The sequence below is a fragment of the Ascaphus truei genome, chromosome 1 (genome assembly GCF_040206685.1).
Source record: "Ascaphus truei isolate aAscTru1 chromosome 1, aAscTru1.hap1, whole genome shotgun sequence".
In the NCBI taxonomy this organism is placed as follows: Eukaryota; Metazoa; Chordata; class Amphibia; order Anura; family Ascaphidae; genus Ascaphus; species Ascaphus truei.
The window spans coordinates 77518787-77543279 of record NC_134483.1 but is presented as its reverse complement, the minus strand read 5'-3'; the positions used below and the strand labels follow the sequence as shown (position 1 = coordinate 77543279).

Sequence of the window (24493 nt, the reverse complement as noted above, 5' to 3'; positions counted from 1 at the left end):
CTAAAGATCCCAACCGCACACCTGTGCTTTTGTCTGCTGACATGAGTCTCTGAATGATCAATTAGCTGCGTAACTGACTTCACTTGGTGAACTTTGGCTATAAATGTCTTCTGGGTGCCATTGTCCTCTAGCACCCCCCTGAGGAAGGTCCTTTCTGGACCGAAACGTTGGATTTAAGTGTGCCTTTGTATTTCACTAATACAGTATTTTGATTTACTCTTTGAGTACTGTTTCTTGTCTTCTCGTCTGAGAAACATTGGTTGTTCTATTGATACTTATGAAACATGCACCTTGACATAGAGTTTGCTTGGAGTGCCACCTGCTTCTCTCTAGTTGTGTATATATATATATATATATATATATATATATATATATATATATATATATAAAATATATATATATATATAGTTTCATAGTTTGTGATATTTGTAAAAGTTCTTCAAAATGAGGCCAAAAGTCTGAGTGCTGTCACTTTATTACTGCGTCCAATATATGATGCTCATAAATTGGAGAACAAAACTAGAATACAACTACTCAGCTAAATAAAGACTTTCAGGGTATGACAAGAGCTGTAATAATTCATGAGTTCAGTAGTAGACAGTGGAATAATTACATAGGGGGCAAGCTCTATCTGCTCTCACACTGCAAAATGGAAACCCAGGCAAGATTTTAATTTTGAAAGCGGACAAATGCATTTTCTTAGCGAGCTTCTGGAGTTCATCTGGCATTGACATATTGTAGTTTTCCTTTTGTAACTGACATTTTGACCTTAAGCTATCTAGTTATCAATTCATATAATTGAAAGATTATTGCTAGTCCATTTGGTCAAAGAATCACTTGTCAAAATATTTCTCCTTGTCCTGATCCATATACCCTCACACACACTGGAGATCAATTTGAAACCTCAGAAGGGGATAAATCTTGAGAGATGAAACATGTACTGTATGTCAATAAGAAGGCTAGAGGTAAATTGTATAAGGACAATCGTTCTTTAGTGCAAACACGTCCAGGTTGCTACCTGATTACACTTAATGCTAAATCCAAAATCAACTATATCAGATAAGAGTATAATCATTTTAATGTGTAGATTAACTCACATACTTTAGCATGCGAATTAGTAACTATTTTCCTCAGCAATTACATTTCCTCATAAAAAGTGATAAATTAAATGTATTGTAATAAAACATATAACAAGCATAAAGAACTGGACTTTCTTTCTACACAGAATTAATAACTATGGAAGATAAGTCTAAAATAATAATGTTTTTGCATTTTCAATATCTTTGGCTTCCTTCAAAATGTCAGGACAGGAATTAATTCTCTGTAAAACATTCCACGTTTACCTTCTTCTGATAAGCACATAATAATAAAAAAGCAAAATACAATATTTTCCCACCAGTAAGAGACACATAATACAATCTAGCACACAACCGTGCACAACATACATTAGAATTTCAAACATTTGCTACGTCTGTTTCCAAATGTATAATGGGGGATGTATCAATATGTAACTGGTTAAAAAAAGTCAAATGTTTTCAACAATAACTTTTGGTTTATATATAATATTCTATAAAGCGGTTGAAAGGTAATAGGCTACGGTTTGGTTACAATGGAGTTAGAAAATATATAGTACGCACAACACACATTTCTTGAGGCCATGCATGTAACTACAGTAAATAAATCTGGTTTGTAACATGTCAAACTGCAATAAATACAGCTCATTATGTAGGATTCCAACGGAAAGGGTTGCACAATGGTATTTGTTTTTTAATCAAGATTGTGGAACGGTCTGGTAGGTCATAATTATACATTTAAGGATTCAAACCTTGTATACAGTATTTAATATTTTTAAGAAATGACCTGCATTATTTGCCACCAAAAAAACACAATGGTGCTGCGATCTTTTTGTATCCTTATGATTTTTGCCTGATTCTGAACCTTTAACTACAGTACACAGGCCTGCTTCGTTTAAACTTTGTAAATTACAATGTTTACATTATGTTAGCCATGCACATGACCCTGGACACATCTATATGTGGTTTTTTTCTGCTCCTAAACCTTTTCTTATTTGGCCCCTTTGCAGGACTAGTTTAAGAGATCTGTTGTATTGTACACCCTGTGTTTCATTTGTTTATGTTTTATCTGTGAAACAAACCATTGATTAAAGCAGCATTTCCTTCAAAATCCTGTGTGTTGTTTTTTTCTTTTTATAAAATCAGTTGTCTAGTATTAGATAATAATTATTGCATTTTGTTTCACTTTATGTCCTTTTTAATTATTTTTTTAAAATATTAAGCTTCCTTGGGTTGCTAGAACAATCATTTAGGAAGCCCCAGCTCTTCCTAATTTGCAATAGGCAGCCATATTGGGTGCAATGGGAAGCAGGAGCTTGGCTGATCGATTGTGGGAGAATGGATTAATCAGCAGCTTCGATAATTGCACTGCCGTAAATGTAAGGAACTGCTGCATTTATTAAAATAACAAAAAAAAAAACGAGCAAGATGCAAACCCCTTAAAATACATAATGTATAATTCATTTATCACGTCTCTACAATGAAGTTAAATCTGTGGTATAGTAAAGAGAATGGATTTTTAAAAGACCGTTGTTGGTTCACTTCACCTTGAATATAATTATTATTGTTTCAATTACATTAATCTCTGTGAGAATGATGCTAGGAAGGCTGACTAATAACTTCTCATTTCAGTATGCACTGAAACCGCTCCCAAGCGATGTAAGAGACTTCAAAACTGAACAACTCAATGCTCTTTACAACTCAAAAGTTATTATTGTCTTTCCACCAAGTAATTTTTTCTCATCTCTAGCAAAGGACATTTTCGCTAACCAGACTTCAATCCCCAATCCAGGATAGCACATGCCAATTTCATTCCAATCAGTAGGGTTCAACAAGTCCAAATACGCTGATTATATCCAATGATCCTTTCAGTGTTTTTCTGTTGCAATATTCCAAAACTGGGATATTTTAAGGTGTACAAGGCGGCTTGTTTAATATATAAGAAAACAAGCTCAAGAGGTCTGAAAAGGTTGTAGTGTCCCTATGCGGATGCTTGCTACTAGATGGAAGGGGGGGGGGGGGAGGAAACAAACAAAACAAAATGTGGTAAACTTACATCATTTGGCAACTTGGTGTTAAACTAGCAATATGACTTTGTCTTATTTATTTTATTTATTTATAAAATATTTTACCAGGAAGTAATACATTGAGAGTTACCTCTCGTTTTCAAGTATGTCCTGGGCACAGAGTTATGATGACAAATACATGTTTACAAATACAGTTACATAAATGAGCAGGGTATACATTATATACAAGACAGATTTGACTTTGTCTTGTTCCCTAAAGATACCACATTTAGCTTAAACCATATATACATGCAAAATTAAAAGCCTCGAAAAACTATGGGATTTGTTAAACAGAAGCATGGGCAAGACAAAAACCAGTGCCAATATTTTCTAGGAGTTTAGACCTTGCTGAGTCATCTAAGTTGAGAGCCCAATGAGTGCATGGGGCAGTGACATTCCTATGACATATTTGTGTTATAAGCAAACTTACACAATCTCTAAACAATTAAGTTTATTATGTAGAAAATTCGAAATATATTGCAAAATATAACGAGACACATGCCATTGTAAATCCTGTTTGAAGACATGTATACCCTTTAACGTTCTATTATTGGAATGCAAACAACCGCAGCAAAAGGTCATAGTTCTATACATGCTCCCATACAAATCTGCAAAAGCACAGCACCAACCTTTACAGAAAGGTAGGCAAGTTTGTCTCTATTCAGAATTGGATCTCAAGCAACAGAAGAGGTTGAATTCAAGAACCTCAGGTAATATAATCATAGTTCTCAGGGATACTCTCTGAGAGACTCGACTCAGTTTATCTGATATGATATTGATTTTACAAAGGTGGATAAATGGAAAACTTTTAAAAAGTCAGTTACAGTACAAGGAGAAAGATGAATTAAAGTTAAGAACATCTCACTCCATTAAAGATTAGGTTCTTATTTCTCAATCTTTTGAGATACAATAAAATAATATGGTATGTTCTTGTGGAATAGCAAGTCCAATGCAGAGACAGAGGATTTGTAACATATTTGTCATCTAATACTTTGTTCCGTGAAGAGATCAAGGCTTTACAACTTACAGATAAAAGACATCAGCTGAAAATCCACCTTTCAAAGGTAGTCATTTCAATAGCATGGAGATCCAATAAATCCCCCCCACCACCGCCTCTCAATAAATGCTCCCACATGCTGTACTATGCACCAAGATGTCTATTGCACTTAAATGTATTACTACTATTTATATACACGATTAACCACCTCACTACATTGTATGCAAGAATTTGGGGCAGGGATTCTTGTTTACGTACACCTATAGGGCACTTATCCCCAGCTGTATATGTACCTCCTTGTATTTTGAAATTGTACTGTATGCATGTTCCTGCTTTAAAGTGCTACGTACATGTTTGCCATATAAAATGTAAGAAAAATTATAATGAGTATTTAGCGAATATATGGCGCGTACAGTGTATAACTCAATACGGGTTAAGAGTAATACATTTTATCTAAACCCTTTATCTATATTATGCCCACGTTTAGGAATTTTTGAACTTTCACTTAAGGGCCAGGAGACAACAGATTCAACACGCAGATTTGAAGAATAGAAGAATCCTCTGTTAGAAGCAATGTACAAAATAATCAAGAACAGAGGTTCTCGAAAGCTCTTCTTATTTATCATCCAAAAACTTAACTTACCTAACTTTGAGAGAGAGAGAGAGAGAGAGAGAGAGAGAGAGAGAGAAAGAGAGAGAGAGAGAGAAAGAGGACGCGCACCTTTGTAGATATGACATATACGAGCGAGTGTACGCGTCTTAGTAGATAAATAAAAGTATACTTCACCCAGACCCAGTCGTACAAAGACAGCACATGTATATATTGATATATTGTAGAGAACAAATTCCAACATTTCAGAACCACTCAAGAAACCTTCATCAAGGAGGAGTAGACACCGAGATAGAGAGATATTCCCATAACCGGTAGTAAAACCGGCTCCAAAAGGCCGGCGGCCCTGGGTTACTAAGCATCTAGCATATACAAACCCCATGCTCGGTGAAGACAGTACTAGTATATAAAAATGCAGTCATGGTGGCTGTAAGTGAACTAAAGCTGTGTGTACAACAACCCACGATACAGAAAGGTAGGCACGACTTGGATACAAAATATATCAGCAATGATTCTGAAACATTCTTCACACTAATACAGTATTACAATTAGATTGTAAGCTCTTTGGAGGAGGGACTCCTTTTCCTAAATGTTACTTTTATGTCTGAAGCACTTCTGCCCTTTGTGTGTTATTTATATGATTGTCGTGTGTATTACTGCTGTGAAGCGCTATGTACATTAATGGCGCTATATAAATAAAGACATACATACCTACATACATACATACTAATATCGAGTGCAGTAGCAGTAGATACTGTGACCACAGGAGTCATGCTTAGTTACTGATACCTTCAAGCAGCAAAACATGCATAAAATCCTATATTTGTTTTATAAATAAATCAGTGCTGTAGTATTACATAATACTGTCTACATTTGCTTTAAATTAACTCTTAATGCCATTTTTAATGTTTTTTTTTTTATGTACTGATCATCCTTTGGTTGCTACAGCAACCATTTAGAAAGTCACATGCATTTCCTCTTTTGAAACAGTCTCTGACACACACCTTTTTGAGCTTTGCCCTTTTGCAACCAAGTATCACTAACAGATCTGTTGCTGTGTTCAAAACAGTAGACTATTTATTACTCTTAAAGCTGTAAAAACAATGTGTTGCATTTCGCAGACTGAAGCACAGAGTCTGAAGGTGGACATTTAGATAGGCACACAATCAAGATATTGGCTGATCAATCACAGGAGAAAGGATCAACCGGCAGTTTAGGTATTTATTTTTCATTATAGCGCCTCACATGCTGCATGTGGGTCTGGCTGAAGAGTATATACATGGGATGCAGTAGTCTGGAGTTATCTTTTCAATTGCAGACTTGAAACTGTGAATCAATCGATAATGGTGCCTACTTTAAGTCGACACACAAAAATTATCCAAGAGGATAAGAAAGATTCCTCTTTTTGCACTCAATATTATATTCATTGAACAAATATCGGACAGAATTGTCCTAGAAAAAAACAAGTGTGCTATAATTGCCTTAAGGGCTATCAGATCGGTATACTCGGTTAAAAACAAAAATAATAACATTTTATTACATCAAAAATAATTTGTGACTTGGTGAGATATTTACAGTGATAAATGTTTAAAAGAATCCTCCATAGGGGTGGAGTGGTTTTGAGACTCTATGTTTTTTGTGTGTTTACAGACTAATGGTCACATTAATATGTGTATCTGTAATTTTATTAAAACCACTCCACAAACCAAAACCACTCAGTATTATTTTGGTAATACCTGTACATATATATGAGAAATAGGTGTATAATGACTCAGTAGGCAGTAGATAGTTGCCTTATTTTACAAAAACTTTTTGGTTAAATATATGCACATCAAAGGTCACTTAAATCAATGTTGTGATCGTAGGGTGGGAAAATACATATATTGGTCATACAAAGTGTTCAAAACCCTCCTTGGTTGATATGTATGGTTAATGTCACATATGGGTAACTATATATCCGATAGAGGTAAGATGGAATCACAGAGTAAGGACACAATTGAATACTATTACTCTGTGATTCCATCTTATCCCTTATATATATAGGTTACAAAGACAATAAAATAATTACTTGTAATATATCACAGAACGCCAGATGTTACTATATTTCAAACTGATCCACATAAAAGCAAATTGACAAAGAGAGCAAACAATTTTTCTGTACAACTCAATCCAATCAGAAATCAAAACTAAACAGTGAAAAATCGGCCTTAAAAAAAAAAAAACAACACCATAAACTTATGCTCTCACGGGGACCACTGTAGACATCCTTATGAGAGCTACGGACATTTACCATAAGCTGAGGATTTGTATCATTTGCTTTTTGCCTTATCCAATGTGTATGCTTATACTTTGCTGATATGTAGTGCAATTAGGTGCCATTATTTGGTGATTAGTCACTTTTGCTGTTTTTGCTATTCTGTCAGTCTGCTTATACTAGCTTTATACTCAGATACCTCTGAGTCAGTGCTTATGGTCATTACCCTAACAGGATAGAGTGACTGTATAGATTAGGTCCATTCAATATTACTTACCTTGCTTTAGTGGAGAGTTGTTTAGGTTGGAGGTTTACTCATTAGGGAAGTACCATAGACTGTCACAGTCTATGGGAACGGGCTTGAGAAAGGGGCATTACTGCTGCGGCCGAGTTTATTCGAGCATTTGCCCGTTCTCGGCCGCAGCAGTAACCTGGCGCGCGCCGGAGGGTGCCGGGCGCGCGCCGAAGCAGCGGAGGAGCGCCCTCCGATCGGGGCTTTCTTCCTCCCGCTGCCGGGTCCGCCGGGTCCCCCGGAACCCCCTGCCGCCGTCCCCCACATCGCGGGACACCAGGGCTCATTCAGGGACCATTTAACACCTCTAGCCATAAATCACATCTACACACACGGGGAGGGACGAGCACAGATAACATACCAAGAGACACTGTTTTTAAGTATACCCTTGCCTGATTTATTCATTGTAACACCGCTGGAAGAGATCAGTGTATCTCGAAAGCTCGCACAAATAAAAGCATTTCGTTAGCCACAGAACGGTATCGTCTATTTATTTTTGAATTTATATATATATATATATTTCATACATGCAGCACACACATTGATTTTTGAACAAATAACTTTTCTTGAAAGCCATTCTGATATAATCTCAGGTACTCATCTGAATTTCACTATTGACTCGACTACTAAATGAATAACATGTTGGTGCAGTGTTTATTATGTATACCAGAAAGTAAATCTTCTACCACATAACATTAGTAACTGCAGTACAGAATACTTTGCATAAAGGTCTATTTTTTCTTGTAACTTTTTTTCCCCCAACTTCATCAAAGGAATAGGGAGAAAGACCAGATGACGTAAGTACCTTCAGCACTTGAACTTGACCGTCAGTGGTTATATCCTTCAGGATCTCCAAAAATGACTGGCAGAGGTTAGCTGCATACATCTAAAATCAGACATGAGCTAATTAATTTTTATTCCCAAGATGTGACTTTCATGACCAACATTTGTCAAGATCATAATTTTTTCAATAATGTATGCAATCAATTTAGATTATTGCTGTAATAATGTGCAAAAGACATAACAATAACGGAAATAATGGAAATTCATAAATCTAACTGATTGACTTTACAAATTAATTCTGCAGACAAATAAATAATTCAACAAATATTTGTATTGTACCTGGTCAATTGAGACATGTATTTCAATGTACAAAACAAAGGAGCATCACTAAAAATTGCCATTCTGCTTAAACCCATCCACTTATTTAAACTGCCATAAGCAAAGCGATCTTGGTTCGAATAGAAAATCCTGCTGCCATTAGGTGAGGATTTAATCCAGTGGTTTCCAAATGTTTCCCATCAATGCCCCAACAATAGCAATTGTTTTTTCTTTGAGACCTCCATTTTGTAGTTCATGCACAGAGCAAGATGATCAAGATTTAAGAATTGGGATCTGGATGTAACTGCCATTAAAGTAAATAACAGTTACCGTTAGTATGGTTTATCCCAGATGGTTTTCTCTTGCACCTTTTACAAGAAAACATTTTATGTATTTAAAATGACATTACAATAAGCTTGTGGCGATTCTTTACTGATCTGCCCCCCTGTGGAGACCTATTGGAAGGGCCCTGCTTTATGCAGTTAGTTGTTCCATAGTATATTAAAAAAAAAATTGCAACTTTGAGGCCCAGATCCAGAAAGCTATGTTAAGTGACTTAACGGGATGGTAACATTACGTCTTAATACCCACCTTCAAAGGACAATAAAAGGATTACGTTAAGTCTAAAGGACTTAGTGATAATTATATGCAAAAGCTGCGTTTAACCCAACAGCGAATGATCACAAGGAGGCGGAGAGGGAGAGAGAACACATGGAGAGAAACCCATAAACACCCCTGATATACGTTGGAAATATGCTAATGTAAATTATTTGAATATACTTTGCATGTTCAAATTGGGTTATTTCCCAGGTATCTCTCCACATGTTGTATAGAGACGTGTTTCAGGTATATTGGTATGTAAGTCAATGATGGATAAGAAACGTAACATCTCAAAATTGGAAACCAACGCGATATGCTAACAATGTGACGTTCAGCCTATGATGAGATGGTTGCCAGTGTTTTTGCATATAATTAGCTTTGTGGATCAGCGTTAAGTGGAGGGAACCCACGTACGTTACAATTTCAGGTGTATCGTTATAAACCATGATTTAGGAGAGCTTTGTGGAATTAGCCCAAATGTAAGTTTTATGCAAGGCTCATGGTCTACTATGATACTGGGATTCACATGAAAATGTTCTATATAATGGGCAATGCAAGACTCTCGTAAAGTCCATGTGGACATGTTAAGTGGTCCCCTAGCAAAGAAAGTGTTAAATTATTTTCAAATGCTACATTTTCGAATAGCATTTTCAGCATATAGAGACAAAAAATAAACAAACATCAATCATTGTAAAAACAGTCAAGTGTTTTGTGGTTGAGAAACAATTGAGAAAACACTAATGCAACCATGTTTACAGTGTTCACCTATCCCCTCTATTTTACTCTACTATATTCACATGTCATGTTTATGCAAGGTGGTAGTTGTGATTTCAATAATAGAGTTATGGTTTACTCAATTCCTGACAGATACTGCTAGAATAGACAAAATACGAAGAAAATAGTATAGAAAAATAATTAGATTATCTTACACTGTACTGCATACCTGTAAAAATTCTGAGGAAGCTGAGAAAATATAAGCATTGATGATCTTGAAGCAGATGAGTAGATTTTCAGAGCTAAGTTCTATAAGGAAAAAAAGTCAAATAATTAATATTATAGTTCATATAATTAGTCATTCATTTGGATTGCAATTTATAAAAATTCATCTTTGTAGTTTACATCTGGATTTTCTTCTGCTTAGATAACCTGTTTTCTGAATATGAAAAGGACAAAAATTATGTGTAGGTAAATATGATGAGTTACAACTGTACCTAAATTATAGCTGTATACACCAATGGGGGGGAGGAGGAGAGGGGGGGGGGGCACAATTCCTGCACAAAGGGGAATGCCACTGATTTTGGTGCTCAGAGTTTGAGTGACTTGCCAATGAAATGGCTTTATTCACAGCAGAGATTCAGACAACAATAGCTAGAACTATTATCATGTTTATAGAAATGTGCCCTTTGGTTCTTGTTGCTTATGTGGTTTACTTGTGCTTAGGTGGTTTAAAAACCAAACAAAAAACACGTTATCTTAAATTGCCCTTACTTTTGGTCACTTTATACCTGTATTGTGTGAATACATCCCTGAAGTGTAAAATGTTACCCTATGTGGAATTTTATATTATGATTTTATGGCTGTTTTGTATTGAACTAGCAGAGTTACTGTACTCTCAATGTTTTGTAGAAATGTTTAAAATGTAAATATAGCATTTGGTTTTCTACCAGCAACAAAATGTAAAAAGGTCCTGTAGCCATATCAGTAATACGAGAGCTGCACCTGTGGCCTGACTAGCATAGCACCGATCACTGCAACTTCAGAACTGTGACCATTCTTTCTTCTACTGTCTCCCTTAAAGCCTCACAATACATACTTTAAACACCAAGCTAAACAAATAGAACGACTTCTGCGCTCCTACCAATAAGGCTAAAATAAAATAGTGATCTCATGAATAAGGGTTATTTAGTTAAATCCTTTGGCCAAAGCGTTATAAGCCTGCACAGACTTCCACAAATATTAGGCTGTACAGTCTTTGAACACCAAGCTGCCTGCCTTAATGACCCAACACACGTAAAGTAGGGCACCTTAACTTAAACCAAAAATCTAAAGATTTGCATTGCTGTGTGTCCTTTTTGGTTTAAAACCAGAGACATAACATAAAACACAGACAAAGCTCAGTTTTTAGCACATCTAGTGAGACTCATACACGGTACAGTGCCTAAATATATATGGATAAATATCTAATAAGTAAATGGTCTTTTAGTTTGACATTTTTGGCCAAAATTGTTGTAAGCCCCTGAGCCAACGCCAAGGCAGACCACATATCAGGGGTCCCTAACGCTAATATAAATTCTTAATAACCTGTTTAATAACAGGAAGAATGATTTATAGTAAATCTGTCAATATTAGCTGCAAAGTTCTGTCTGACTGAAGCTTTTATTAACCTGTACATTACCAGGAAAAGCACTCTGTATTAGAGATGTCACAGCCAAACTGCAAGCAGGCAAGTTCTCCTGAGTGGAAGATGCTATGGAGTGAGCCCATAACCATTTAAATGTGGGAGGGGGTGAGCTTAAATTAAGTAGGAGGTTGCCAACCTCCAATCAGCCATGACTAGCTGGACAAGAATTGTAAAACATACTGGACACCTAACAAGCTCCTATTAAACCCCCAAAATACCCACAACATCCTTTTTGGTTGGCATACAATTGTCATTTATTGTCAGGTTAGTGAAGGTTGCATGGCCTTTTTGTTTTGTATACTTAACCGGCCCAGCCAGCAACCACACGGCAAAGAGAAGGAGTGGCTCTGTGAGTAAAGACAATGACTCTTAGAAACAATGACACAGAGTTTAAATCAGGGAGACATGGTGCAATTCCCGGTATCAGCTCTTTATGACATTGGGGCAAGTCACTATCTCTCTGTGTCTCAGGCACCAAAAATCATAAATTGTGTCTGTACTAACTAATGTACAACGCCCTGGATAAGGACGCCATATAAATGTTGTTATAAATAAATAAAGAGGGCCTTAAGTCCAATGTTTTATCCCTTCGATGCTTGGAATCTACTAAAAATTGCAGTCTGTTTTGCAACAGTGGTTAACTTTTAAGTGCACTATGGTGTTAAATAAATAATAATACATTTTATTCCACCTGCAACCATGTACAGTTAGCATGTGGATAACAATCGTTCAATATTTGAAATAATAATACTGAAAAACAGTCCTATTCTAGTTACAAATCCATCTGTTAATAAACAAGTTGAAAAGTTCCTGGCACCCTGTCCAATTATTATACACCTCATGAAGAGCCAGCGCGGATCCTCAGCCCTGAGAAGATTAAGGTAACCACTGAGCAATTCACCTACACTCTTTATTCAGATCCCAAACCTGTTTAAAGAGATAGAGACACTAGAGACTGTATAAGACTGAATCTCTCTGTATACCCTGTCCCTGATGCGGAGGGGGAAGAGGTGGAGGGAATAGGGGTGTCACATATACAATAAATATTAACATATCAGAGTTGTTCACATCAATCACTTAACTCAGTACTAGTGTCTGTCTGTACTAGTGATATGCCATCCTACAACTCGACTCTCTCAAGCACCATATAGAAATATCTGCAGATAAGTAGCAATGTCTTTCAGTCATGATTCAAATAAGTCCTCATTTCCTTTCTTATAGTACACCCCTGTTCTTCTTGATACACTAAATACCGACAGTCCTCGATTATCCAACAGAATCCATTCCGGAAACTAGCGTCGGACAGTGAAAGCGTCGCAAACACTCGTCAACTAGTTTTCTAAAAGGGCCATATCTGAAAACATTTCAAAAAGCAATTCATGACGTTTTTTTTGTTCTTTTTTTGTTCCATTTTTTAATACAGATTTGAAACATGGGGTCTACGGTGCTGAACCACATTAATTTCAGCTCATAAAAAAATGTGTCGAGAGAGAACCCGTTGCTAAAATTTCTGAATCTCACTACTGACCGCGCCCTCCAGTTTACGCACTCCTGCCTGAATTTACGGTAATGCGAGTTTCAGTGTGAAAAGTGGCACTAAGTTGGCTAAGCAACTAGTATGAAATTAGGAGGAGCACATAATCGAAGAGTCACATCAAGGCCCTTTCTGGTATTCCATTTGAAGAGCCTCGATATATAACATATATCCACAAAACAAAGTAGTATCAGGTTGACACAATTGTCACACACAAACAATTGTGATTTTGTGTTATGGCAGTGTATGTATATTATATATTTTTTATGACAACACCTATATTAATTACTATTAACAGTTCACTTATTCTATCCATCTTTAATATGTCAAAAAGCAAGATCAGTAAATTCAGAATTTATTTTGCATCAAAGTAACAGTACCAGCTGGTATTTTAAATCTATTGTATAGTGAATATATTATTTTCTTCTGTGTGAACTATCCACATTTATTTTTCATAAAGAAATACAGTACTGTGCTTTTTTGATGAAACAATGGCCAACTTCCTATAATTTGTCACGCGATTGTTTGTTCAGTTCAATGAGATGTTTCACTTGCATTAGTAATGACCTGAACCAAGTTAATGTGAAGCTGCAAAGTACGAAAATAGCAAAGGAAAAGTAATAAGAAATATACAACAGAATATTCTTTTGAATTATGATTAATATTTAATAGTGCCAGCAGCCATAACAGCAGCCTACAGACTACACATTGGTGTAGCTCTCAAAGTACTGTTTTATATTACAATAAAGAAATAGATGGTATCTATACCACCAGTTACACGTCTAAGACTAGTTTTGCCTTATATGTTCATCAAATGATGCAAGTAATGCACATGCCATTTTAAATCAAAGTTATCGTTACAGTAATAGTTTTTTGCAGTCTTTTATAAATGCCTTTCCTCATTCACTAGCAAGATAGTAATCCCTACAAGAGTACAACCCAACTAAGGAGATCTTATGAACGGTTGATTATGGTTTGTTAAGATAACGTAGCAAGACTTTAATATTCAGTATCTTATTGCTCAATAATGGTGAATAGAACAGATTGAAAAAGTCAAAGGACATTTTGGGTTATTTTCCTGAGTCCCCTGGGCTGCAAAACCAGAGGGGAAACAGTGCAAATGAATAACACCAGACTGATCAGGTTTTTGGGATTACCCAAAATTTGCTCCATTAGACTTTAGTAAATAACCCCTTGAATGCTGAAAATACATGCCGTGTACACCAAAGTATTGTAAAGTATGGCAAATTAAAAAAATATAACGCTCTGTAGAAGACGGCACAGGTTGTGGATGTGCGCACAAAGCTGGTCCAGGGTTGCTCAGCCAACCACAAAAGTGGGGTCAGTTGAAAACTGGACTTGAAAAGATATCAGTATTAAGCTGACAGGAGAGTTACAAATCTATATATATAAAACTGAAATCTTAGTCTGTGGGTCTGCCACGCCTCTCATTGGCCTGCGGGGTGGTGTGACATCACGGCCAGGGCTACGCAGGCTGTCAGATTCACACCACCCTCACACCGCGTGCGCCTCAGACAGGAGACAGTGGCGATCCACACACCTCCAACCGCCTCACACCCTCCACCACCCGCTTCTCCTTCGCGCCGGGGACCGAGGTAAGCTAAGTCACTCACCGCACTCTGCTGCCCGGGAATATTTTAGGAGCACGGGGGGAGGGGGAACGAGAGGGGGAGGGGGAACCCACCTACCCAGTCAATGCCTACCACCCACCCAGTCACTGCCTCCTACCCACCCAAAGCCTAAGTCACTGCCTCCCTCCCACCCAGTCACTGAAATCACTGCCTTCCACCCACCCAGTCACTGCCTCCCACACACCCACCCACCCAGTCACTGCCTTCCACACACCCACCCAGTCACTGCCTCCCACACACCCACCCAGTCACTGCCTCCCACACACCCACCCAGTCACTGCCTCCCACACACCCACCCACCCAGTCACTGCCTCCCACACAAAGTAACTGCCTCCCTCCCACACACCAAGTCACTGCCTTACACACACACACACCCAGTCACTGACACCCACACACCCACCCAGTCACTGACACCCACACACCCACCCAGTCACTGACACCCACCCTCCGCCTCGCACCCACCCGTTGCCTCGCACCCACCCACCCAGTCACTGCTTCCCACACATCAACCAACCCAGTCACTGCCTCCCACACACCCACCTACCCAGTCACTGCCTCCCACACACCCACCTACCCAGTCACTGCCTCCCACACACCCACCCAGTCACTGTCACCCACAGTCACTGCCACCCACCCACCCAATCACTGCCTTAAGTCACTGCCTCCCAACAGTCACTGCATCCCACCAACCCAGTAACGGCCCGTGAACAACGGGGGAAATTGGAGCTGTGAAGGGGGGGAGCGGAGAGAGAGGGGGAGCGGGAAAATTAAATCCCGGGCAACGTGGGTATATCAGCTAGTAATCAAAAACATGTGTAGTGAGGTCCCCCTCCCTTACCTCCAGTGAGGGGGAACTGCTCTGTGGGACCGGGAAGAGTGGCGATGGCCATTTTGGGAATCGTGGAACTACAAATCCCAGAAGCCTTGGGAGAAAGTTATGGTGGCCATCTTGGAATGGCTCTGCATGTAATGAAGCAGGGTCTATGAGTCCCAGAATCCTCTGGGGTTAAGGAGGGGGAGATAGAGCACATGGGCTGTTCCCAGCCAATGGGATGATGCAGCCTTTTTGGAGCAGGATATCCTTTGCGAACCAGTCGCGTGGGAGCCGAGGAAGAGAGTAGTGTCCAGGGAGCAATTAGCTTCCAGGACTAGGCCAGTACATTCCCTCTAGGCCCCGATCCTACCACTTAGCAGTATTGTAGGGAAGGCCCTAGGGACACTTCCCATTAGATCTGCAGCCTGCACTACTGCACCGACGGACAGACGGACAGACATCCGCGCACGACCTGCGGCCTGGACAAAGTTGCACGTGGCAGCAGAGGTGGAACACTCCGGCTGGAGATTGCACCGCAGCATGGATAAGGTGTGAGGGGAGTTGTGTTGGAGGCTCTGCTGCGTGGGACCTGATCCAGTATCCTCCCTCATTATTCCATGGTCTGGCCTGTGACCAGGATGGTACCAACGTGCACCTACACATCACAGAGGGGGGTAGCGCTACCTCACACATGGGTGGGATAGCTTGTGCGGACACAGGGGTTATAGGTGCCCAAAGCACCCTCAGTACTTTGGGGGAACCACTCATGGTGTTGTATTATTGCATTATATTACTGGTGTATTGCATTGAGTGTGATTTATGGTTATATTGTGTTCAGTAAAGAAGTTATATTATATTCAGTTGTATAGTGTTTATTGGGTCCTATGAGGAGTCATCCCGCCACGTGGGGATCCTCATAGGTGGAGGCGCTGCACAGCAAGATATAGCACCCAAGGGTCCCCAGAAGTGGAGGCTTTGGCCTCCTGTGAGCCTCACAGGTAACATCAGCATGCGTAATCGCCCATTGTTTCCCTTAGGCATAGGGGAAAGGGGGTACACATGTTTAAATTGCAAGCTATTGTCAAGTTTTCCTTCTGCATTTTCATGTGCAATACATGTGCCCAGCTCTTTTTAACTTATTGAACTTGCTGATTTTTTTCAATTGCAAGAGGGGGAGGGGAAGGTGGCATTAATATACATATGTTCCTAATATATATATATATATATATATATATATATATATATATATATATAGTGTAGAATAAATGAGTTCTTCAGTATTCGGTGATACCTTTTTTATTGGACTAACAATTTATGTCATAGGACAAGCTTTCGAGAGTTATCCTCTCTTCCTCAGGTAACCCTGGCTGTGCTCACAGCTGTGACCATGCAGCAAGCTTAAGCCTATAGTGAACCATATTAAAAATGGTTTTTGAAGCAAAAAGTGGAACTGTGTGCTCATTTGCATGTCATTCCCCAGAATCCCTTGCTGCAGTGGACGTGCTGTGTGCTGGGTGATAATGGTGAAAGGCGGGGTTGCAGACCTGCCTAAGACATGCAGATGAGCATACAGTTGTATTTACATTTGCATATTTACTTTGCTGTGGAGGATTTTTGTCACTTTTTTTACTCACCATAACTTAACTCAGTATGGTAAACCCCATACTTTAGCTTCTCTGCATACCCAGTTTACCAACCCCACACTGATGAGACCCATTAAGGTTGAAACAGTAATGCTCCTCTCGGCCTGCATAGCTATGACCAAATGCAGTACCATCCTATCTGGGGCTTCAGTAGGAAAGGTCTGTGGCAAGCATTTGGCCCTCTAGCTCGTTGAGAGGTGGTGTCCAGGCCCCGGACCACAGAACCCCTGAGCCTTCGGGCTAAGGGGGGATGGCATTCGAACAACCAGCCCTTCCACAACCCTCGAAAGAGGGGAGATGATGCGAACTCCCTTGCGGGCCTCGGGCCAGAGGGAGGAAGAGACGGATGTCCTGAATCCTAATGGAGGAAGGCATCAATGTCCCTGGAGACCTAGGCTTTTGGGCTGAAACCTTCAGGGAAACTGTGTTCTGAGGGCGGGTCTGACTTCGGTTGGACAGTCCAAAGGCATGCTCCCGAACCACTGAAGTGGTTTGGGACCCGATGAGCGAGAGGGGCAACCCTCTCAGAGGAAAAAAAAAAAAAAACTGTCTGTGGGTGGGTTTTCTGGATATGCACCTTAACCCTGGCTGTGCTCAAAGCTGTGACCATGCAGCAAGCTTAAGCCTATAGGGAACCATGTTAAAATGGTTTTTGAAGCAAAAAGTGGCACTGTGTGATCATTTGCATGTCATTCCCCAGAATCCCTTGCTGCAGTGGAAGTGCTGTGTGCTAATGGTGAAAGGATTTACATATATATATATAATATATATATATATATATATATAATATATATATATATATATATATATATATATATATATATATATATATATATATATATATAATATAAATATATTAATATATATACTCTTCCAGGGGACTTCAACTTGCATTATACAGCTTGTTCATCTTTAACCTAAAAATGGAAATGGAAACTTCTGTAGATGCTTCCCTCTCCCTTAAGGGCTCATCAATGCTACTTCAATGACTAAGCACTGCAATGCTAGAGGCAGCTTACAAACCAGATACCATAAAGATATGGTGAGTAAAACACTCAACCGCATAAAGCACAGTGCCGAATAAATATTACATTACTTGTTCCTGTACAACGTACAACAACACGCTTGTCAGATCCACACATTGCTCTTTTTCAGTTTTCACTTGATCCATGCAACAAGTCTCATGGGGTTGTTTAGTCAAGTTTTGGAGAGAGATGTGAATTTCCTAGTGGCCGAGTATAAAAACCTTAAAATAAATAATTATTTTATCACATTATTTTTTTAAATGCAAACATATTTCCTTTAGCACTCATTCCTGCTTCTCAAAGTTTTAAACGTAAGTGACATGGAGCACATAACAATCATGCAACCTTGTAGCTCAGTGGTTCTAAAACCTTTTCCTCTGGGATCACCAGCCACACCGAGTTCTAGGAATAACCAGTGCACGTACTGTACACACAGGTTTGAGAATCACTGGTGTGCTTTATTTGTGTTATTACTACAGAATCTAGTCTTAAAATATTTTTTTTATTAATAAAAAAAAAAAAAAAAAGACGAAGGAGCACATTATTGATTGAAATTCTTACAAAACGACACACTAAATATATTAACTTTATTTAAAATATACATTCAAACATAAAACAATAATTATTGCACTGGGGGGTTGCAAATACAAAAGATTGGAAATAACAAAAAAAAAAGCTACAATTTTAAAATATGTACAGTATGACGTTTGGGATAATTTGCTGCAGTAACAATATGAAAACATTACATTAAAAGCAATCATAGAAACACCTCTTTGGAGCCAAATCCCATTACACAAATGTTTTGATTACTGATGCCATTTGATAATTAACAGGTTGACTGATTTGGCTAATTGTACATGATGTATTTGCAGCTGACTTCGCAACCTGCGTAAATCCCCTGCAGTTCTTTAAACAGAAAAATATTTATTATTTAAAACAGAAAAAACACAAAAATGAGCCCCCTCCCCCAGTCATGCAATTATTTAATGCTAGCTATTATAGTCTAATTGGCACACGCTACTCGCTAATGGGCAATGCCAATCTAGCCTTGGCACTCAAAAGCAGTTGTATCAATAATATTAGAACTACAAGTTTGTTACTTCTTAGCTTGGATTTCCTTCACATATTTTTACCATTTAAAACATTGAAAACGTGATCACCATCATGTAACTGTTCCAGTGCCGGAGGGATGTCCAATGCATTACTATGCAGTCTCTTCTCGCAATGGAGGAAGTAATGACAGTTTTCAATATTGCGTAGTGTTTAACAGACACCGAATATAATGAATACGAAGGAAAATGTCCAAGAGCCCCATACTGTAGAATGATAGATGATGTAGCATGCAATTATTCATTTGAATATACTAAGAATACAGTGGATGAGCAGGTACTGTATTTTGTAGCAATCCTTTATGAATAAAACTACTACTTGGTCACTGCACACAGTCATTTGGAAGCTGTAAAGAATGTGGAGAAAGCGTATTATTTTTACACAAAACAATGTCAGCTATTTTCAGATAAACTGCCTCCATTGAATTGTATGTACAGTATGTATGTCTTTATTTATATAGCGCATCAAAGCAGTAATACACGTGACAATCCTATAAATAACAAATAATACAAATAACAGACCATGGGAATAAGTGCTTCAGACATAAAAGTAAAATTTCGGAAGAAGTGCTTCAGACATAAAAGTAAAATTTCGGAAGACGAGTCCCTGCTTCGAGGAGCTTACAATCTAATTGGTACTGTAGGTAGGAAGAACGTATAGAGATAGTAGGAGGGAATTCTGGTAAGTGCATCTGCAGGGGGCCAAGCTTTATGTATCATGTGTATAGTATTATCCACAGTGCTATTCATATGCTTCTTTAAGCATGTGTGTCTTAAAGTGGGTCTAAAAGGTGGATAGAGAGGGTGCTAGTCAGGTATTGAGGGGAAGGGAATTCCAGAGGTGTGGGGCAGTCAGTGAAAAAGGTTTAAGGCGAGAGATGGCTTTAGATACAAAGGGGGTAGAGAGAAGACATCCTTGAGCAGAATGCAAGAGTCGGGATGGAGCATAGAGAGAAATTAGGGCTGAGATGTAAGGAGGAGCAGAAGAGTGTAAAGCTTTAAAAGTGAGGAGAAGAATGGAGTGCGAGATGCGGGATTTGATCGGAAGCCAGGAGAGGGATTTGGGCAGAGGAGACGCTGAGACAGATTTTGAAAATAGTAGATTGATTCTGGCAGTAGCATTTAGGATAGATTGTAGGGGAGACAGGTGAGAGGCAGGAAGGCCGGACAGCAGGAGGTTGCAGTAATCGAGACGGGAAATAATGAGGGCCTGAGTCAGGGTTTTAGCAGTCGAACAACAGAGAATAGGGCATATTTTTGTAATATTGGGGGGAAAAAAGCGACAAGTTTTAGAAACGTTTTTAATGTGAGAGAGGAGTCGAGTGTGACCCCTAGGTAGCGTGCTTGGGCTACTGGGTGAATGACTACCAACAGTAATGTGGAAGGAGGTAGTAGGGCCAGGTTTGGGAGGAAGTATGAGGAGCTCGGTTTTTGCCATGTTAAGTTTAAGTCTGCGTAGTGCTCTATTAACAAATAAATTGTATTCCTTAAAACAGCGGTGCGCAAACTGGGGGGCCAGGCAGCGGTCGGCGATTTTGCAAGGAGCAGAGATAAAAGCAGTTGGTAGCTGCAATCTCTCTTTCGGCTATTAGGTGGCGCTGTGTCACACAGCTCCTGCAGTTCCTCCTTGTTGCACGCAGCGTGATGAAATTGTGAGTGTGTCAGTGTGACATGGGGAGGGGGGGTGAATGTGTGAGTGAGAAATGGGGAGTGGGGGTGAGAGTGACAGTGTGACATGGGGTGGGGGGTGAGTGTGTGGGTGAGACTGTGCGTGGGGGTGAGTGTGTGGGAGGGTGAGTATGTGGAAGGGTGAGTGTATGGGGGGGGTGAGAGTGACATGGGGAGTGGGTGAAAGAGACATGGGGATGAGAGAGACACTGGAGGGAGGGAGAGAGAGACACTGGCGGGAGGGAGACACTGGCGGGAGGGAGAGACTGGCGGGAGGGAGACACTGGGGGGAGGGAGAAAGAGAGACACACACACTGGAGGGGGAGGGAAAGAGTGGGGGATGGAGGTAGAGACACTGAGGGGAGGGATAGAGAGACACTGGCTGGGGAGTGAGAAATACTGGGAGAGGGAGAGTGTGAGAGACACTGGGGGGAGGGAGAGTGTGAGAGACACTGATGGGAGGGAGAGTGTGAGAGACACTGGGGGGAGGGAGAGTGTGAGAGATACTGGGGGGAGGGAGAGTGTGAGAGACACTGGGGGGAGGGAGAGTGTGAGAGACATTGGGGAGAGTGTGAGAGACACTGGGGGGGAGGGAGAGTGTGTGAGACACACTGGGGGGATGGAAAGAGATTGGGGATTGAGAAACACTGGGAGTGTGTGAGACTGTGGAAGAGGGGAGAGAGGTCCTGATGTGGCGGGGAGAGAGATTAATAATGCAGCATAAATGGGGATGCTATTAGACAAATATCATAATATTTATTTTTAAGTGATGTAATTTGTTTTATAAATACTTTTTTGTAGACGCGTGGCGGGCGCGTCACAAAGCTGGTTCGCCCTCATTGGCTGAACCAGCACACAGGGGGGCCCGAGAAATTTAATGGATGAAAAGGGGGGCTCGGCATAAAAAGTTTGCTCACCCCTGTTAAAACATGCCTCCACAAACCTTACAAGTATTACAGATACATTGATTATCTGTTTATAATATGAACAGAGGGCGAAAAAAATCTCAAACAATTGTATGAGTCCTTAAAATTCATTCCACCCGTCAATTAAGCTCAAAATAGATTATTCAGCAAACATAGTGAACTTTCTACATACCACAGTAACACTGAAAAATGTCAAATTACACACATCTGTATAAAAGAAAACCACAGACAGATGTAGTTACCTGCATAACTCCAGCTCCATCCTACTCATACAAAACGAGCCATCATACACAGCCAGGCTATAAGATAGCACTGCATATGCTCTGACACTAAAGACAGACACAGACACCTCACAATCCTGACTGAATTATTCAGACAGAATGGATACAAGCCAAAATCTATTGACCCAACAATCACATATGCACTTAAAGCCCCAAAAGAACACCTACTCCAATACAAGACGACAAAAACAGCAACACACATACCCCTTGTGGCTACATACAAGTCTGACCTAGAGGGAATGTGACAAATAATCAAAGATCTGCAATCCATGCTGACAGAGGATGAAACATTAAAATACATCCTCTCATCGTTGCATTCCAGCAACCACCAAACTTCAGACAGACGTTTGTCAATAGAAAAATTAAAAATTTACTGAAGGACGCGGTTAATGGCACAAGACCATGCAACAACACAAGCTGCAAACTTTGCAAAAATATGCCAAGAATCCACAGCCAGTCACAAACATAGCACATTCAATGTTGAAGTATCATACTGCTGCACATCAAGGAATGTGGTATATATGATTCAATGCAGAAAAAGTGACCACGGATGTTACATTGGTGAAACTAGCCAAAAACCTCAAACCAGAAAGAACCTACACAGACAATAACAAACACACCATGAAGAATGAATATATTGCTCTCCAGTGGAACAACAATTCTCAGTGACATCGTTCCATGAATGACTTCAAAATTCAAATCCTCAATGGAATGTTTAAAAGCACTCAAGAACAGAAAACATTTGAACTCAAAATGATAATACACGCCGACACTAAAAAAAAAAAGAGGACTTAATGCTGATTGGGGTTTTTTAACCGACTACCATAATTTTTTGTAATGTTTCTCCCTGTCTCTCTGTGAATTTTACAATTAGCCCCCCCCCCCCGCATCATTACCCTCTGCAACTGCTGATGGATGGATGGTCCTGTGTCTCACTGTCCCTTTCATCCATGTATTACCCTGCCTGTTTATTCCTTCTCTGCATCATCACCTATCTTGTTTGTCTTTTTTTTAATCTGTCTAAGGCTGCGGCACCGCTGGCGCTGACAATGCTCATGCTCGAGAGAGGTGACGTCACCAACTCTCCAAGCATGAGCGCCGGGGTTCCTGGCTATTTAGCAAGCGCGCGCGGGAGGGCGTTGCGGGCAAGTTGAGTGCGCTTGAAAGTTACTTTTTTTGTTTACTCAAGCGCCAAGCTTGAGTGAGCATGCGTGCCCGAGCACGCGCGTGAGCATGCGTGCCCGAGCACGCGCGCACCGCATGAGCGGGGACTTACACAAAGATTTATGTAAGTAAAAGCGGCAAGCACCGCGCGCTCAGCACCAGCGGGGCCGCAGCCTTAAGCTCATGGAATCATTTAAACCAGTACTGCTGACCTGAAGAGAGGAGAACGCTTGAAATCTTGTCTTATAATATCTATTGTTAGTCCAAATAAAAAAAGGTATCACTTAATACTGAAGTATTCAGATCCTTTTCAAGATATTTAGATATTTAAATGGACTCCAAATATTTTTTTCAAAGCTTGAATCCAAATACATCAAATACATACGCAATACTTCATGCTTGCACGCAAACCATAAAACAAATGTTACATACAGTATTGCATTAAAAAAAATAAACAAACCAAAACGTCAACTAATAAGCCTACACTACTTTGGGAAAAAACCCACCTTCCTCCAAACACCAATGCAATGTGCAAATCCGGTCTTTCAGGCATGGCAATGCTCTGCATACCTGATCCTGAACATTATTTCATGCATTGCAATTATGGAGGGAAGAGAATGATATTTAGCAAATAAGCTACCAAAAACAAAGAAGACAAAAACACAATGAGAAGGAAATATAAAGTGAAAAACCAAAATCACAATACAAAGCAGTTTTTCTTCAAATTGACTACAGAAATCTTATGACAATGGTTGTTAACCACAATACTACCAAAAGTAAGGCTTTAAAAGACCACATCTTAGGATCTCCATCTAAATACTGTACATTTCTATTAAGGTGAGCTCCAATCACTATAAAAAATTCCCAACTAACCCTCAATATTTTTACGCAAATATAGTAAAAACCTTACATATAAACATATTTTTAAGCTTTTATATGTTGTAATATATAAGACCAGGACATCGTATTTGCAACTAGGAGGTTGTGTAAGATTGTGGACAAAATCTGGTACTTTTATGCTCCTGTATCCAGGAAAAGTGCCAGCTTGTACTACTCGTGGCTAAAGTATCCAACATCTTTAGTAGAATGGTAATTTTGAGTGCCAGCTCCTTTGGTTAGTCAGTTTATTTTTCTGTGCCTTACAGATGCAGCGGCCGTTATCCGACCATTTCTCGGGTTGAAACATGCACTATAGTGCGTGGTGGTCTGCTGCAGACTAAATGGCCCATCTGATTAACACAGCAGGAGTCCCTGCTGTGTTAAATCTTACCGGGTTGTACCTG

General features: G+C 39.7%; 1 protein-coding gene across 3 annotated transcripts in view; it reads right to left on the bottom strand.

The window, feature by feature from the left end:
• IPO11 (importin 11) overlaps nt 1-24493 on the bottom strand; it is a 500359-nt gene that overhangs the window by 254145 nt on the left and 221721 nt on the right. For all 3 annotated transcript variants that reach the window (XM_075589858.1, XM_075589848.1, XM_075589838.1), the window contains 2 exons: nt 9937-10016; nt 8098-8178 (listed from right to left, as the gene is read on the bottom strand). In XM_075589858.1, coding sequence (XP_075445973.1) covers nt 8098-8178; nt 9937-10016 — 161 coding nt within the window. The remainder of the gene's footprint in view (nt 1-8097; nt 8179-9936; nt 10017-24493) is intronic.